This window comes from Cuculus canorus, chromosome 1 (genome assembly GCF_017976375.1).
Source record: "Cuculus canorus isolate bCucCan1 chromosome 1, bCucCan1.pri, whole genome shotgun sequence".
Lineage (NCBI taxonomy): Eukaryota > Metazoa > Chordata > Aves > Cuculiformes > Cuculidae > Cuculus > Cuculus canorus.
The window spans coordinates 1,533,956-1,552,705 of record NC_071401.1 but is presented as its reverse complement, the minus strand read 5'-3'; the positions used below and the strand labels follow the sequence as shown (position 1 = coordinate 1,552,705).

The window sequence follows — 18,750 nt, the reverse complement described above, 5'->3', positions numbered from 1 at the left end:
TCCGGTGGCCACCAGCTCACCCATTCCGGCCATTCCCGGTCTCTGGTGGCCACCAGCTCACCCATTCCGGCCATTCCCGGTGTCTGGTGGCCACCAGCTCACCCATTCCGGCCATTCCCGATATCCGGTGGCCACCAGCTCACCCATTCCGGCCATTCCCGATATCCGGTGGCCACCAGCTCACCCATTCCGGCCATTCCCGGTGTCCGGTGGCCACCAGCTCACCCATTCCGGCCATTCCCGGTGTCCGGTGGCCACCAGCTCACCCATTCCAGCCATTCCCAGTGTCTGGTGGCCACCAGCTCACCCATTCCGGCCATTCCCGGTGTCCGGTGGCCACCAGCTCACCCATTCCGGCCATTCCCGGTGTCTGGTGGCCACCAGCTCACCCATTCCGGCCATTCCCGGTGTCTGGTGGCCACCAGCTCACCCATTCCGGCCATTCCCGATATCCGGTGGCCACCAGCTCACCCATTCCGGCCATTCCCGGTGTCCGGTGGCCACCAGCTCACCCATTCCGGCCATTCCCGATATCCGGTGGCCACCAGCTCACCCATTCCGGCCATTCCCGGTGTCCGGTGGCCACCAGCTCACCCATTCCGGCCATTCCCGGTGTCCGGTGGCCACCAGCTCACCCATTCCGGCCATTCCCGATATCCGGTGGCCACCAGCTCACCCATTCCGGCCATTCCTGATGTCCAGTGGCCACCAGCTCACCCATTCCGGCCATTCCCGATATCCGGTGGCCACCAGCTCACCCATTCCGGCCATTCCTGATGTCCGGTGGCCACCAGCTCACCCATTCCGGACATTCCCGGTGTCTGGTGGCCACCAGCTCACCCATTCCGGCCATTCCTGATGTCCGGTGGCCACCAGCTCACCCATTCCGGCCATTCCCGATGTCCGGTGGCCACCAGCTCACCCATTCCGGCCATTCCCGATGTCCGGTGGCCACCAGCTCACCCATTCCGGCCATTCCCGATATCCGTTGGCCACCAGCTCTCCCATTCCGGCCATTCCTGATGTCCGGTGGCCACCAGCTCACCCATTCCGGCCATTCCCGGTGTCCCGTGGCCACCAGCTCACCCATTCCGGCCATTCCCGATATCCGGTGGCCACCAGCTCACCCATTCCGGCCATTCCCGGTGTCCCGTGGCCACCAGCTCACCCATTCCGGCCATTCCCGGTGTCCGGTGGCCACCAGCTCACCCATTCCGGCCATTCCCGGTCTCTGGTGGCCACCAGCTCACCCATTCCGGCCATTCCCGGTGTCTGGTGGCCACCAGCTCACCCATTCCGGCCATTCCCGATATCCGGTGGCCACCAGCTCACCCATTCCGGCCATTCCCGGTGTCCGGTGGCCACCAGCTCACCCATTCCGGCCATTCCCGATATCCGGTGGCCACCAGCTCACCCATTCCGGCCATTCCCGATATCCGGTGGCCACCAGCTCACCCATTCCGGCCATTCCCGGTGTCCGGTGGCCACCAGCTCACCCGTTCCGGCCATTCCCGGTGTCCGGTGGCCACCAGCTCACCCATTCCAGCCATTCCCAGTGTCTGGTGGCCACCAGCTCACCCATTCCGGCCATTCCCGGTGTCCGGTGGCCACCAGCTCACCCATTCCGGCCATTCCCGGTCTCTGGTGGCCACCAGCTCACCCATTCCGGCCATTCCCGGTGTCTGGTGGCCACCAGCTCACCCATTCCGGCCATTCCCGATATCCGGTGGCCACCAGCTCACCCATTCCGGCCATTCCCGGTGTCCGGTGGCCACCAGCTCACCCATTCCGGCCATTCCCGATATCCGGTGGCCACCAGCTCACCCATTCCGGCCATTCCCGGTGTCCGGTGGCCACCAGCTCACCCATTCCGGCCATTCCCGATATCCGGTGGCCACCAGCTCACCCATTCCGGCCATTCCTGATGTCCAGTGGCCACCAGCTCACCCATTCCGGCCATTCCCGATATCCGGTGGCCACCAGCTCACCCATTCCGGCCATTCCTGATGTCCGGTGGCCACCAGCTCACCCATTCCGGACATTCCCGGTGTCTGGTGGCCACCAGCTCACCCATTCCGGCCATTCCCAATATCTGGTGGCCACCAGCTCACCCATTCCGGACATTCCCGGTGTCTGGTGGCCACCAGCTCACCCATTCCGGCCATTCCTGATGTCCGGTGGCCACCAGCTCACCCATTCCGGCCATTCCCGATGTCCGGTGGCCACCAGCTCACCCATTCCGGCCATTCCCGGTGTCCGGTGGCCACCAGCTCACCCATTCCGGCCATTCCCGATATCCGTTGGCCACCAGCTCACCCATTCCGGCCATTCCCGATGTCCGGTGGCCACCAGCTCACCCATTCCGGCCATTCCCGGTGTCTGGTGGCCACCAGCTCACCCATTCCGGCCATTCCCGGTGTCCCGTGGCCACCAGCTCACCCATTCCGGCCATTCCCGGTGTCCGGTGGCCACCAGCTCACCCATTCCGGCCATTCCCGATATCCGTTGGCCACCAGCTCTCCCATTCCGGCCATTCCTGATGTCCGGTGGCCACCAGCTCACCCATTCCGGCCATTCCCGGTGTCCCGTGGCCACCAGCTCACCCATTCCGGCCATTCCCGATATCCGGTGGCCACCAGCTCTCCCATTCCGGCCATTCCCGGTGTCTGGTGGCCACCAGCTCACCCATTCCGGCCATTCCCAATATCCGGTGGCCACCAGCTCACCCATTCCGGCCATTCCCGGTGTCCCGTGGCCACCAGCTCACCCATTCCGGCCATTCCCAATATCCGGTGGCCACCAGCTCACCCATTCCGGCCATTCCCAGTGTCCCGTGGCCACCAGCTCACCCATTCCGGCCATCCCCGGTGTCCGGTGGCCACCAGCTCACCCATTCCGGCCATTCCCGGTGTCCGGTGGCCACCAGCTCACCCATTCCGGCCATTCCCGGTGTCCCGTGGCCACCAGCTCACCCATTCCGGCCATTCCCGATATCCGGTGGCCACCAGCTCACCCATTCCGGCCATTCCCGGTATCCGGTGGCCACCAGCTCACCCATTCCGGCCATTCCCAGTGTCCGGTGGCCACCAGCTCACCCATTCCGGCCATTCCTGGTGTCCGGTGGCCACCAGCTCACCCATTCCGGCCATTCCCGGTGTCCGGTGGCCACCAGCTCACCCATTCCGGCCATTCCCAGTGTCTGGTGGCCACCAGCTCACCCATTCCGGCCATTCCCGGTCTCTGGTGGCCACCAGCTCACCCATTCCGGCCATTCCCGGTGTCCCATGGCCACCAGCTCACCCATTCCGGCCATTCCCGATATCCAGTGGCCACCAGCTCACCCATTCCGGCCATTCCCGATATCCGGTGGCCACCAGCTCACCCATTCCGGCCATTCCCGATATCCGGTGGCCACCAGCTCACCCATTCTGGCCATTCCTGATGTCCGGTGGCCACCAGCTCACCCATTCCGGCCATTCCCGGTGTCCGGTGGCCACCAGCTCACCCATTCCGGCCATTCCTGATATCCGGTGGCCACCAGCTCACCCATTCCGGCCATTCCCGGTGTCTGGTGGCCACCAGCTCACCCATTCCGGCCATTCCTGATATCCGGTGGCCACCAGCTCACCCATTCCGGCCATTCCCGATATCCGGTGGCCACCAGCTCACCCATTCCAGCCATTCCCGGTGTCCGGTGGCCACCAGCTCACCCATTCCGGCCATTCCCGATATCCGGTGGCCACCAGCTCACCCATTCCGGCCATTCCCGGTGTCCGTTGGCCACCAGCTCACCCATTCCGGCCATTCCCAATATCCGGTGGCCACCAGCTCACCCATTCCGGCCATTCCCGATATCCGGTGGCCACCAGCTCACCCATTCCGGCCATTCCCGGTATCCGGTGGCCACCAGCTCACCCATTCCGGCCATTCCCAGTGTCCGGTGGCCACCAGCTCACCCATTCCGGCCATTCCCGGTGTCCGGTGGCCACCAGCTCACCCATTCCGGCCATTCCTGATGTCCAGTGGCCACCAGCTCACCCATTCCGGCCATTCCCGATATCCGTTGGCCACCAGCTCACCCATTCCGGTCATTCCCGGTGTCCCGTGGCCACCAGCTCACCCATTCCGGCCATTCCCGATATCTGGTGGCCACCAGCTCACCCATTCCGGCCATTCCCGGTGTCCGGTGGCCACCAGCTCACCCATTCCGGCCATTCCCGATATCCAGTGGCCACCAGCTCACCCATTCCGGCCATTCCCGATATCCAGTGGCCACCAGCTCACCCGTTCCGGCCATTCCCGGTGTCCGGTGGCCACCAGCTCACCCATTCCGGCCATTCCCGATATCCGTTGGCCACCAGGTCCATTCCTGCCCCACAATTCCCACCTCGGATCACCCCGGAGCTCCTCAGCTCTCCCCCATTCCCCCCTTCCCGAGGACCCAAAGAGTTGAAGGTATCTCAGAGAACATCCGTGAAGGCCTCTTCCGCTCTTCCCGTTATCCCTAATCCAAAGGGGGCGTTGGAAATCCAGACGGAATTTACCTGCGTCTCATAGTCAAAGGCGTTCCAATCCGTAGGACTTCGGGAACTCATGGAAGTGTGGTAGAGGAGCAGCACGGCCACCTGGAAAGAGGGAGATAAGGATCTCCAAGCGCCCCCGGATCACCGATTCCGTTTGGGAATGACGTTTATCCCTCTTACCTTGGCCAACGCCAATTCCTCTCCATCCAAGAGTTCCTGTGCCGACACCAAATTCTCCGCAGCCGATCTGTGCTTTCCCTGTTCTGCGGAACCAAACGAGATTTCCGATGACTCCGGAATTTCCAACCCTCAATCCCACTTTTCCCATTTAACCCTCCGACTCCTTCTTCTCCTCCACCACCGAATCCCATCTCCGGAAAGTGGGACACGAGGTGGGATATAGTGTTTCCCCTTCCAGCTTTCCCGCTTCCAAGATTCCCGCTTCCATTCAAGGTTTTTCCCATCGGAATTTGAGCAACTTGAGGTCAAGCGTCGGATTAAGAACGTTCCTCAACCTCCGGAGCTTCTTCCCACTAAGTTTTGGTGAAGATTCCCAACGGGAAATTTGCTTTCCCGCAAACTTCCAGAATGGGATTTGGTGGATGGAGCTGAAAGGGCTTTTATTTTTAGGGAAAAGGACAGGAATTTAGGGAATGGAGAACATCCGATTCTTACTTTGGAGGAATCCACGGATGAAGGAGATCCTCTCCGGCAGCGACTTCTCCAGGATCAACTCCACCCCCTCACTCCGATGCCTGGAAAAGAACACGGATCTCATTAACGCTTCCCTATGAGATTAAACCACCGCCTTCGGCAACACGGATACGGTTATCCCGACATCCCAATCCCGACATCCCAATCCCGACGGAGAATCCACTACGTTGGGAATAGAAGGTCCCGACAGCCCTTTGCTCTCCTCCTCATGGATTCGCCGATCAATCGGATCCCCTCGGCTCAACGTATCCCTCACGATTGTCCCTCTTATCCGGTTGCTCCGCTTCTCCGACGCCGCCGTGGAGGGAACGCCGGAGGTGATTCCGGATAATCCGAACGGAAGCAAAAAGCCGAGAGATTAACGAAGGGGGAATGAAATATATCGCAAGTGCCGACGGCTGCGGAGAGGTTCTCCTGACGCCGGGAAGGAGATCCATCCAATTCCATCCCTTTTCCCAATGGGATTTAGGTTGCTCCGAGCCCCATCCAACGTGGTCTTCAACCCCTCCAGGGATGGAGAGGCCACGGATTCGCCGGACAATCGGATCCACCGCTTTCAGTGGATCCAATTTCCAATGGAAATCATCCCCCTTCCGATTTAAAGCCGTTCCGCCTCGTGTTGTCCCTCCGGATCTTTGGGAAAAGCTTCTCCTCAGCTTTCCTGGAGGTCTTGAGGACCTCCTGGAGCCATGGGTTGGGTTGAAGGGATCTCAAAGCTCGTCCAGGACCATCTCCCATGGGATCAGGAGCTCCGAGGCCCATCCAACGTGGTCTTGAGGACCTCCTGGAGCCATGGGTTGGGTTGAAGGGATCTCAAAGCCCGTCCAGGACCACCTCCCACGGGATCAGGAGCTCTGAGGACCATCCAAGGTGGTCTTGAGGACCTCCTGGAGCCATGGGTTGGGTTGAAGGGACCTCAAAGCCCATCCAGGACCATCTCCTAAGGGATCAGGAGCTCCGAGGCCCATCCAACGTGGTCTTGAGGACCTCCTGGAGCCATGGGTTGGGTTAAAGGGATCTCAAAGCTCATCCAGGACCACCTCCCACGGGATGAGGAGCTCTAAAACTCATCCAAGGTGGCTTTAAGGACCTCCTGGAGCCATGGGTTGGGTTGAAGGGATCTCAAAGCCCGTCCAGATCCATGGGCATAGCCACCTCCCACGGGATCAGGAGCTCCGAGGCCCATCCAAGGTGGTCTTGAGGAACTCCTGGAGCCATGGGTTGGGTTGAAGGGACCTCAAAGCTCATCCAGGACCATATCCTAAGGGATCAGGAGCTCCGAGGCCCATCCAACGTGGTCTTGAGGACCTCCTGGAGCCATGGGTTGGGTTGAAGGGATCTCAAAGCCCGTCCAGGACCACCTCCCACGGGATCAGGAGCTCCAAGACTCATCCAAGGTGGTCTTGAGGACCTCCTGGAGCCATGGGTTGGGTTGAAGGGACCTCAAAGCCTGTCCAGGACCACCTCCCACGGGATCAGGAGCTCCAAGACTCATCCAACGTTGTCTTAAGGACCTCCTGGAGCCATAGGTTGGGTTGAAGGGACCTCAAAGCTCGTCCAGGACCATCTCCACGGGATCAGGAGCTCCAAGACTCATCCAAGGTGGCCTTGAGGACCTCCTGGAGCAGCGGGTTGGGTTGAAGGGATCTCAAAGCCCATCCAGATCCATGGGCAGAGCCACCTCCCACGGGATCAGGAGCTCCGAGGCCCATCCAACGTGGCCTTCAAGCCCTCCATGGATGGAGAGGCCACCGCTGCTCTGGACAACCTCTTCCAGGGTCTCCTCACCCTCATGGTGAAGAGTTTCTTCCCGATGTCCAACCTGAATCTTCTCCTTCCGGTTTGAAGCCATTCCATCCTGTCCCATCACTCCAAGCCCTTGGAGAAGGTCCTTCCTCAGCTTTCCTGGAGGTCTTTTCCCTACTGGAAGCTTCTCTCAGGTGTCCTCCAGGCTGAACGTCCCCCAACTCTCTCCGCCTGTCCTCCTACGGGAGGTTCTTCAGCCCTTTGGATCTTCTCCGTGGTCTCCTCTGGACCTTCTCCACCAATTCCATCTCCTTCTTCCGTTGGGGGAATTCCAGAACCGGACACGAGGCTCCAGGTGGAACCTCCTGAGAGTGGAGGAGAGGAGGAGAAGCCCTTCCTTTGTCCTTCTGACCACACTTCTTCTGCCACAGCCCAGGACGGCGTTGACCTTCGATGAAGACACCTTGAGGGCTCCTATTGAGGTTCTCACCTCAAATCCTTCTCCCTCTCCTCACGTTGTCCTCCGGAGATTGTCCCACCCCGAAGGGAGGACACCTGAGGAGGAACCTGAGGAGGTTCCACCTGGAGCAAAAGGGCCTTCAAGAGCTTCTAAACGACCTTTAAGCCAACGTGAAGAGTGAAGTTGATGGAAGGAGACACAACGGGAGGAGCTCCAGCGGTGGTTTTTCCCATCCAACCTTCTTGGCCACCAACTGGAGACTCCGGAATTGCTCTTTGGGATGAACGTCCCATGGGATCCCATCACCGGCGGCTCCGGAGGGACAATGATGACATCAAAGGAGGGTTTGGGGTGGGAAACCTCCTCCAGAGTTCCTCGGGATGAACGTCCCATGGGATCCCATCACCGGCGGCTCCTTACAGGAGGTTCTCCAGCCCTTTGGATCTTCTCCGTGGTCTCCTCTGGATTCACTCCACCAGTTCCATCTCCTTCCTCCATTGGGGGATTCCAGCATTGGATGTAGATGATGGAGAACCTCTCATGAGGTTCTCCAGCTCCTCTTCTCCGGCTTTTCCAGGTCCTTCTGGAGGACATCTCCTCCCTCTGGAGGACATCTCCTCCTTCTGGAGGACTTCTCCTCCCCCTGGATGACATCTCCTCCCCCTGGATGACATCTCCTCCCCCTGGAGGACATCTCCTCCCCTTGGATGACATCTCCTCCCCTTGGATGACATCTCCTCCCTCTGGAGGACATCTCCCTCTGGAGGACATCTCCTCCCTCTGGAGGACATCTCCTCCTTCTGGATGACATCTCCTCCCCCTGGAGGACATCTCCTCCCTCTGGATGACATCTCCTCCCTCTGGAGGACATCTCCTCCCTCTGGAGGACATGAAGATGGAGCCATTGAGCGCTACTCTTGGAATGAACCCATCCATCCCATTCCTCATCCATCCATCCATCCATCCATCCCTCCATCCCTCCATCCCTCCATCCCATTCCTCATCCATCCCTCCATCCATCCATCCATCCATCCCATTCCTCCTCCATCCATCCCTCCATCCATCCCCTCATCCATCCCTCCATCCATCCATCCCTCCATCCCTCCCATTCCTCCTCCATCCTCCATCCATCCATCCCTCCATCCCTCCATCCCATTCCTCCTCCATCCATCCCTCCATCCCTCCATCCCTCCATCCATCCCTCCATCCCATTCCTCCTCCATCCATCCCTCCATCCATCCCTCCATCCATCCATCCCATTCCTCATCCATCCCTCCATCCCTCCATCCATCCCATTCCTCCTCCATCCCTCCATCCATCCATCCATCCCTCCATCCATCCCATTCCTCATCCATCCCTCCATGCCATTCCTCATCCATCCCTCCATCCATCCCATTCCTCATCCATCCATCCCTCCATCCATCCCTCCATCCATCCCTCCATGCCATTCCTCATCCATCCATCCATCCCATTCCTCATCCATCCCTCCATCCCTCCATCCATCCCTCCATGCCATTCCTCATCCATCCCTCCATCCATCCATCCCTCCATCCATCCCATTCCTCATCCATCCATGCCATTCCTCATCCATCCCTCCATCCCTCCATCCATCCCTCCATGCCATTCCTCATCCATCCCTCCATCCATCCATCCCTCCATCCATCCCATTCCTCATCCATCCATGCCATTCCTCATCCATCCCTCCATCCATCCCTCCATCCATCCCATTCCTCATCCATCCGTCCCTCCATCCATCCATCCCATTCCTCATCCATCCATCCCTCCATCCCTCCATCCCATTCCTCATCCATCCATGCCATTCCTCATCCATCCATCCCTCCATCCCTCCATCCCATTCCTCATCCATCCCTCCCATTCCTCATCCATCCCTCCATCCCTCCATCCATCCCATTCCTCATCCATCTCTCCCTCCATCCGTCCATCCCATCCGTTCTCTCTCCAACTTCAAGAGGACGTTGCGATGGACCCCATCGAAGCCTTTACTCCAGTCCAGATGGATGAGGTCCGTCGGGAGCACCTCTTGGAGATGGAGATCCACCGCTTCTTCAGGATCCTGAGGCTCAGGAGAACTCCATGAGCTCTTTCCTCATCTTTTTATGGGAATAAAGAGCTTCTCGGCTTCAGCTCCGAGAAGAAGGTTGGACAGCAGTGGACATCATCCTCGAACCACAGCAACTCCAGCTCAAATCCTTCTTGGGTGGCTCCAAGAGCTCTTGGAGGGAGCGTTTTCCGGCAGATTCCGACTCCGCCACGGAAAGCGGAGCCTTCTCTTTCCTGGCAAAGCTCCGGAATGTCATCTCCATGAGGAACGTTATGAACAGAGCCACCAAAAGACCTCCTGTCTGGTGGGAATCCACCAGGAGGAACCACAAAGGTCCTCTTTCCAAACCCAACGCTTTGCCAGAACCTCATCTCCATCCAACCCCGGATCTTCCGGAGGGTGGAATATCCCAAAATTCCCATTCCCACCTCCACCTCAACCCAGAGGAGAAGCTCAGAGGTGGTGGTTTTGAGGGACAACGGCTACAGAAGACAACGTTTTCCAGTTTGGAGAGCGTTACGGGTTCCGTACTCACAGTTGGTGGATGATCCGGATGAAGATTCCGCAGTCCCGGAGCTGCGTCAGCTCCTGGAGAGGATCCGGAAAGACTTTGGTGCTGTTCACCTGCAATGGAGGGGAGATGGTCAGGAACCGAGGAACTCTGGAGGAGGTTTCCCACCCCAAACCCTCCTTTGATGTCCCACCACTGTCCCCCTCCGGAGCCGCCGGTGATGGGATCCCATGGGACGTTCATCCCGAGGAACTCTGGAGGAGGTTTCCCACCCCAAACCCTCCTTTGATGTCCCACCATTGTCCCTCTGGAGCCGCCGGTGATGGGATCCCATGGGACGTTCATCCCGAGGAACTCCGGAGGAGGTTTCCCACCCCAAACCCTCCTTTGATGTCCCACCATTGTCCCCCTATGGAGCCGCCGGTGATGGGATCCCATGGGACGTTCATCCCGAGGAACTCTGGAGGAGGTTTCCCACCTCAAACCCTCCTTTGATGTCCCACCACTGTCCCCCTCCGGAGCCGCCGGTGATGGGATCCCATGGGACGTTCATCCCGAGGAACTCTGGAGGAGGTTTCCCACCCCAAACCCTCCTTTGATGTCCCACCATTGTCCCCCTCCGGAACCGCCGGTGATGGGATCCCATGGGACGTTCATCCCGAGGAACTCTGGAGGAGGTTTCCCACCCCAAACCCTCCTTTGATGTCCCACCACTGTCCCCCTCCGGAGCAGCCGGTGATGGGATCCCATGGGACGTTCATCCCGAGGAACTCTGGAGGAGGTTTCCCACCCCAAACCCTCCTTTGATGTCCCACCACTGTCCCCCTCCGGAGCCGCCGGTGATGGGATCCCATGGGACGTTCATCCTGAGGAACTCTGGAGGAGGTTTCTCACCCCAAACCCTCCTTTGATGTCCCACCACTGTCCCTACGGAGCCGCCGGTGATGGGATCCCATGGGACGTTCATCCCGAGGAACTCTGGAGGGGGTTTCCCACCTCAAACCCTCCTTTGATGTCCCATCACTGTCCCCCTATGGAGCCGCCGGTGATGGGATCCCATGGGACGTTCATCCCGAGGAACTCTGGAGGAGGTTTCCCACCCCAAACCCTCCTTTGATGTCCCACCATTGTGTCCCTCCGGAGCCGCCGGTGATGGGATCCCATGGGACGTTCATCCCGAGGAACTCTGGAGGAGGTTTCCCTCCCAAACCCTCCTTTGATGTCCCACCAGTGTCCTCCTCCGGAGCTGCCGGTGATGGGATCCCATGGGACGTTCATCCTGAGGAACTCTGGAGGAGGTTTCCCACCCCAAACCCTCCTTTGATGTCATCACTGTCCCTATGGAGCCGCCGGTGATGGGATCCCATGGGACGTTCATCCCGAGGAACTCTGGAGGAGGTTTCCCACCTCAAACCCTCCTTTGATGTCCCACCATTGTCCCCATATGGAGCCGCCGGTGATGGGATCCCATGGGACGTTCATCCCGAGGAACTCTGGAGGAGGTTTCCCACCCCAAACCCTCCTTTGATGTCATCATTGTCCCTACGGAGCTGCTGGTGATGGGATCCCATGGGACGTTCACCCCAAGGAAGAGCAGAGAAGAAGACTTTACCCAAGCGAGGAGAGCGGTGGCTCTCGGGCCGTGGAGAGGCATTGTCCCGGGGCTTCCAGGTCGCTCTCCAGACCTACGGAGAAGAAGAAAAAGAGTAATTAACACCAACCCAACTCATTAATTAATCCACAAAGAGCAATTCCGGAGGCTCCAGTTGGTGGCCAAGAAGGTTGGATGGGAAAAACCACCGCTGGAGCTCCTCCCGTTGTGTCTCCTTCCATCAACTTCACTCTTCACGTTGGCTTAAAGGTCATTTAGAAGCTCTTGAAGGCCCTTTTGGTCCAGGTGGAACCTCCTCAGGTTCCTCCTCAGGTGTCCTCCCTTCGGGGTGGGACAATCTCCGGAGGACAACGTGAGGAGAGGGAGAAGGATTTGAGGTGAGAACTTCAATAGGAGCCCTCAAGGTGTCTTCATAGAAGGTCAACGCCGTCCTGGGCTGTGGCAGAAGAAGTGTGGTCAGAAGGACAAAGGAAGGGCTTCTCCTCCTCTCCTCCACTCTCAGGAGGTTCCACCTGGAGCCCCGTGTCCGGTTCTGGAATTCCCCCAACGGAAGAAGGAGATGGAATTGGTGGAGAAGGTCCAGAGGAGACCACGGAGAAGATCCAAAGGGCTGAAGAACCTCCCGTAGGAGGACAGGCGGAGAGAGTTGGGGGACGTTCAGCCTGGAGGACACCTGAGAGAAGCTTCCGGTAGGGAAAAGACCTCCAGGAAAGCTGAGGAAGGACCTTCTCCAAGGGCTTGGAGTGATGGGACAGGATGGAATGGCTTCAAACCGGAAGGAGAAGATTCAGGTTGGACATCGGGAAGAAATTCTTCCCCATGAGGGTGAGGAGACCCTGGAAGAGGTTGTCCAGAGCAGTGGTGGCCTCTCCATCCATGGAGGGGTTGAAGGCCACCTTGGATGGGCCTCGGAGCTCCTGATTCCGTGGGAGGTGGCTCTGCCCATGGATCTGGATGGGCTTTGAGATCCCTTCAACCCAACCCATGGCTCCAGGAGGTCCTCAAGGCCACCTTGGATGAGTCTTGGAGCTCCTGATCCCGTGGAGATGGTCCTGGACGGGCTTTGAGGTCCCTTCAACCCAACCCATGGCTCCAAGAGGTCCTCAAGGCCTCCTTGGATGGGCTGTGGAGCTCCTGATCCCGTGGGAGGTGGCTCTGCCCGTGGATCTGGATGGGCTTTGAGGTCCCTTCAACCCAACCTATGGCTCCAGGAGGTCCTCAAGTCCACGTTGGATGAGTCTTGGAGCTCCTGATCCCATGGGAGGTGGTCCTGGATGAGCTTTGAGGTCCCTTCAACTCTACCCATGGCTCCAGGAGGTCCTCAAGACTAAGTTGGATGAGTCTCGGAGCTCCTGATCCCGTGGGAGGTGGCTCTGCCCGTGGATCTGGATGGGCTTTGAGGTCCCTTCAACCCAACCCATGGCTCCAGGAGGTCCTCAAGGCCACCTTGGATGGGCCGTGGAGCTCCTGATCCCGTGGGAGGTGGTCCTGGAGGGCTTTGAGATCCCTTCAACTCAACCAATTCCTTGATGCCGTCATCCGGCTGCCGGTTCCCAGTACCACCCAGTTACCCTACTGGCCATTCCCAGTACCACCCAGTCACCCTACTCAGCATTCCCAGTGTCTCCCATTCCCAGTGCCACCCAGTCATCCTACTGGCCATTCCCAGTACCAACCAGTCATTGTCCTAGCAATTCCCAGTGCCACCCAGTCACACTGCCGGCCATTCCCAGTGCCTCCCAGTCCCAGTGCCACCCAGTACCCCCTCGGCCATTCCCAGTGCCTCCCAGTCCCCCTGTCAGCCATTCCCAGTGCCACCCAGTCACCCTACCGGCCATTCCCAGTTCCTCCCAGTCCCAGAGCCACCCAGTCATCCTTCCCGCCATTCCCAGTGCCACCCAGTCACCCTACTGGGAATTCCCAGTGCCACCCAGTCCCCCTCTCAGGCATTCCCAGTGCCGTCCAGTCATTGTCCTAGCAATTCCCAGTGCCACCCAGTCACAGTGCCGGCCATTCCCAGTGCTGCCCATTCCCAGTGCCTCCCAGTCCCCCTCCCAGCCATTCCCAGTGCCTCCCAGTCACCCTGCCATGCATTCCCAGTACCACCCAGTCAACCTATGGGCCATTCCCAGTGCCAACCAGTCATTGTCCTAGCAATTCCCAGTGTCACCCAGTCACAGTGCCATGCACTCCCAGTGCCAACCAGTCATCCTCCTCACCATTCCCAGTGCCACCCAGTCCCCCTGCCGGCCGTTCCCAGTGCTATCCAGTCCCCCTCCCAGCCATTCCCAGTGCCTCCCAGTCGCCCTTCCAGCCTTTCCCAGTGCCACCCAGTCACCCTACTGGCCGTTCCCAGTGCCAGCCAGTCACCATCCCAGCTGTTCCCAGTGCCACCCATTCCCAGTGCCACCCAGTCATGGTCCTAGCAATTCCCAGTGCCGCCCAGTCCCCCTGCCATGCATTCCCAGTACCACCCAGTTATCCTACTGGCCGTTCCCAGTGCCACCCAGTCTCCCTGCCACCCACTCCCAGTGCCTCCCATTCCCAGTGCCTCCCATTCCCAGTCTCACCCAGTCCCCCTGCCAGCATTCCCAGTGCCACCCAGTCACCCTACTGCCCATTCCCAGTTCCTCCCAGTCCCAGTGCCACCCAGTCATCCTCCGAGACATTCCCAGTGCCACCCAGTCACCCTACTGGCAATTCCCAGTGCCGCCCAGTCACCATCCCAGCCATTCCCAGTGCCAGCCAGTCACTCTGATGGGCATTCCCAGTGCCTCCCAGTCCCAGTAACACCCAGTCCCCCTCCCAGCCATTCCCAGTACCACCCAGTCATCCTACTGGCCGTTCCCAGTGCCACCCAGTCTCCCTGCCACCCACTCCCAGTGCCTCCCATTCCCAGTGCCTCCCATTCCCAGTCTCACCCAGTCCCCCTGCCATGCATTCCCAGTGCCGCCCAGTCACCTTGCTGGCAATTCCCAGTGCCACCCAGTCATTGTCCTAGCAATTCCCAGTGCCACCCAGTTCCCCTGCCATGCATTCCCAGTGTCACCCAGTTCCCCTGCCATGCATTCCCAGTGCCAACCAGTCTTCCTACTGGCCCTTCCCAGTGCCATCCAGTCACCCTGCTGCCCACTCCCAGTGCCACCCAGTCACCCTACTGGCCATTCCCAGTTCCTCCCAGTGCCACCCAGTCAGTCATCCTCCAAGACATTCCCAGTACCACCCAGTCACCCTACTGCCCATTCCCAGTTACTCCCAGTCCCAGAGCCACCCAGTCATCCTCCGAGACATTCCCAGTGCCACCCAGTCACTCTGCCGGCCATTCCCAGTGCCTCCCAGTCCCCCTGCCGGCCATTCCCAGTACCACCCAGTCATCCTACTGGCCATTCCCAGTACCAACCAGTCATTGTCCTAGCAATTCCCAGTGCCACCCAGTCACAGTGCCTCCCAGTCCCCCTCCCAGCCATTCCCAGTGCCTCCCAGTCCCCCTCCCAGCCATTCCCAGTGCCTCCCAGTCCCTCTCCGAGCCATCCCCAGTGCCTCCCAGTCCCCCTCCCAGCCACTCCCAGTGCCTCCCAGTTCCCCCTCCCAGCCATTCCCAGTGCCTCCCAGTCCCCCTCCCAGCCATTCCCAGTGCCTCCCAGTCCCCCTGCCGGCCATTCCCAGTGCCTCCCAGTTCCCCCTTCCGGCCATTCCCACTGCCTCCCAGTCCCCCTCCCAGCCATTCCCAGTGCCTCCCAGTCCCCCTCCTCCCAGCCATTCCCAGTGCCTCCCAGTCCCCCTCCTCCCAGCCATTCCCAGTGCCTCCCAGTCCCCCTCCTCCCAGCCATTCCCAGTGCCTCCCAGTCCCCCTGCCAGCCATTCCCAGTGCCTCCCAGTCCCCCTCCTCCCAGCCATTCCCAGTGCCTCCCAGTCCCCCTGCCGGCCATTCCCAGTGCCTCCCAGTCCCCCTGCCAGCCATTCCCAGTGCCTCCCAGTTCCCCCTTCCGGCCATTCCCAGTGCCTCCCAGTTGCCCCTTCCGGCCATTCCCAGTCCCCCTCCTCCCAGCCATTCCTATTGCCTCCCAGTCCCCCTCCCAGCCATTCCCAGTGCCTTCCAGTCCCCCTCCCAGCCATTCCCAGTGCCTCCCAGTCCCCCTTCCGGCCATTCCCATTCCCCTTTGGGTCCAATCCTGCCCTTCTCCCCCCCCCGGAATCGGGACGCGTCGCGCTCCGAGCGGGACCTTCTTCCCCCAAATCCACCCAATGCCGAAGGGAACATCCCAGCGGCGAAAGCCGCATCCCACTGGTGCTAAACTGGTTTCTACTGGAGCTACTGGGACACTTCCAAAGGGGCGGTGGGAAGGATCCGACCGCGGCCGTGACGGCATTGTCCTTCCCCCGCGCCCGATCCGATCAAAACACGGCGTTACGCAAGTCCGCCTTTCCCGACATGCCGAGGGGCCGGAACGCTAACTGGTGGCCTCCCAGTTAAACCAGTTCACCTAAATCCAGGGATTCCGATTGCCCGGGAAAAAGGGGGGGACCCCAAGGAGCCCCCAAAGTGGACGTAGGGCTCCATGGAAGGGGGGGAGCCAGCATCCAGCCGGGATTCCGAGCTTCCCGACATGCCGAGGGGTTGGAATGCTAACTGGTGGCCTCCCAGTTAAACCAGTTCACCTAAATCCAGGGATTCCGATTGTCCGGGAAAAAGGGGGGGACCCCAAGGAGCCCCAAAAAGGGCTCAGGAAAGGGGGGGAGCCAGCATCCAGCCGGGATTCCGAGCTTCCCGACATGCCAAAGGGGTTGGAATGCTAACTGGTGGCCTCCCAGTTAAACCAGTTCACCTAAATCCAGGGATTCTGATTGCCCGGGAAAAAGGGGGAGACCCCAAGGAGCCCCAAAAAGGGGGAGTCAGAGTCCAGCCGGGATTCCGAGCTTCCCAACGTGCCGAGGGGTTGGAATGCTAACTGGTAGTCTCCCAGTTAAACCAGTTCACCTAAATCCAGGGATTCCGACTGCCCGGGAAAAAGTGGGGGACCCCAAGGAGCCCCAAAAAGGGCTCAGGGAAGGGGGGGAGCCAGCGTCCAGCCGGGATTCCGAGCTTCCCAGCGTGCCGAGGGGTTGGAATGCTAACTGGTGGCCTCCCAGTTAAACCAGTTCACCTAAATCCAGGGATTCCGACTGCCCGGGAAAAGGGGGGACCCCAAGGAGCCCCAAAAAGGGCTCAGAGAAGGGGGGGAGCCAGCATCCAGCCGGGATTCCGAGTTTCCCGACATGCCGAGGGGTTGGAATGCTAACTGGTGGCCTCCCAGTTAAACCAGTTCACCTAAATCCAGGGATTCCAATTGCCCGGGAAAAAGGGGGGGACTCCAAGGAGCCCCAAAAAGGGCTCAGGAAAGGGGGGGAGCCAGCATCCAGCCGGGATTCCGAGCTTCCCGACATGCCGAGGGGTTGGAATGCTAACTGGTGGCCTCCCAGTTAAACCAGTTCACCTAAATCCAGGGATTCCGATAGCCCGGGAAAAAGGGGGGGGACCCCAAGGAGCCCCAAAAAGGGGGAGTCAGAGTCCAGCCGGGATTCCGAGCTCCCGGATGTTGGCGAAGCCAACTCGGCCGCTCGGTATTCCGACCCCAGTTGGGATTCGCACCTGGAGGGGGGCGTAGGGTGGGAATGGTTTTCCACGGAGCGGTGGGATTCACTTCCTCCACCTCCTTCCTCTTCCTCTTCCTCTTCCGCCGCCTTTTTCTCTTTTCAGGTCTGTTGGAAAGAAAGAAGGAAAAAGGATAAAGTCTTTGTTCGGGCGTCACCGGGAATGCGGGGATTTAATCGGGAGGTGGGGAAAAAAATCTGGGAAAGGGATGGCCACGCACAAAGGAAAAGTTGTTGGGTTTCTCCGAAGGCCGTCGGATGACGGATCCCTTCTTGGCTTTGGGCCACCAAACGTCACAGCGTCGCGGCCGCGCGCGTTAAAGGAGCCCCAACGCGGAAATCCGGCAGCGGGAAAAAGCCGATGGAAGCTGAGGGTGATGGAATCAATAGGGATCGGTATCCCAATCCGACAGCGGGAAGAGAGGAAAAAAGGGTTGGGGTTCAATGGTGGAATTCGTAGAGCCAAATCCCAGTTGGAAAGTGGGTGTGGAGATGGTGGGATTCCGCCCCCCCCATCGATTCCTGGAGACTTGGAGTCCGGAGGAGCTCTGGGATGGGCAGGATGGGATCCGCAGCCCTTGGGAATCATCCTTGGAAAGGGGCCAAATATTCCAGTTGGCCCTCAAGGAGGGATCGTTGGCCCTTGGGATCCATCCCTGGTCAGTTGGGAAGGGGCCAAGGATCACATTTGGCCCCCAAGGAGGGATCTCCAGACCATGGGATCCATCCCAGGTCAGTTGGGAAGGGGCCAAATATCCCAGTTGGCCCTCAAAGAGGGATCTTCAGCCCTTGGGATCCATCCCTGGTCAGTTGGGAAGGGGCCAAATATCCCAGTTGGCCCTCAAGGAGGGATCGTTGGCCCTTGGGATCCATCCCTGGTCAGTTGGGAAGGGGCCAAGGATCCAAGTTGGCCCCCAAGGAGGGATCTTCGGACCTTGGGATCCACCACTGGTCAGTTGGGAAAGGGCCAAAGTTCCCAGTTGGCCCCCAAGAAGGGATCTTCAGCTCTTGGGATCCATCCCTGGGCTGTTCCACAACCTCGGAAGGGGCCAAGGATCCCAGTTGGCCCTCAAGAAGGGATATTCAGCCCTTGGGAACCATTCCTGGTCAGTTGGGAAGGGGCCAAGGATCCCAGTTGGCCCCCAAGGACAGATATTCAGCCCTTGGGAATCATCCCTGGGCTGTTGGGAAGGGGCCAAGGATCCCAGTTGGACCCCAAGAAGGGATCTTCAGCCCTTGGGATCCATCCCCGGGCTGTTCCCACCACCCAGGAAAGGGCCAAGGATACCATTTTGGCCCCCAAGGAGGGATCTTCAGCCCTTGGGGTCCATCCCTGGGCTGTTCCCACCACCCCAGAAGGGGCCAAGGATCCCAGTTGGCCCCCAAGGAAGGATCTTGGGCGCTTGGGATCCATCCCTGGTCAGTTGGGAAGGGGCCAAGGATCCCGGTTGGCCCTCAAGAATGAACTTCAGCCCTTGGGAATCATCCCTG

At 59.7% G+C, this 18,750-nt stretch overlaps 1 protein-coding gene across 1 annotated transcript in view; it reads right to left on the bottom strand.

Annotated features, from left to right (window-relative positions):
• Window positions 1–17,637, bottom strand: part of NUMA1 (nuclear mitotic apparatus protein 1) — a 69,595-nt gene extending 51,958 nt beyond the window's left edge. Inside the window, exons 1-7 of the mRNA XM_054067270.1 lie at window positions 17,481–17,637; window positions 17,258–17,367; window positions 11,629–11,701; window positions 10,041–10,129; window positions 5,199–5,278; window positions 4,704–4,786; window positions 4,545–4,625 (exon numbers count right to left, since the gene is read on the bottom strand). Coding sequence (XP_053923245.1) covers window positions 4,545–4,625; window positions 4,704–4,786; window positions 5,199–5,278; window positions 10,041–10,129; window positions 11,629–11,670 — 375 coding nt within the window. The 5' untranslated portion in view covers window positions 11,671–11,701; window positions 17,258–17,367; window positions 17,481–17,637. The remainder of the gene's footprint in view (window positions 1–4,544; window positions 4,626–4,703; window positions 4,787–5,198; window positions 5,279–10,040; window positions 10,130–11,628; window positions 11,702–17,257; window positions 17,368–17,480) is intronic.
• Between the last annotated feature and the right edge of the window lie 1,113 nt (window positions 17,638–18,750).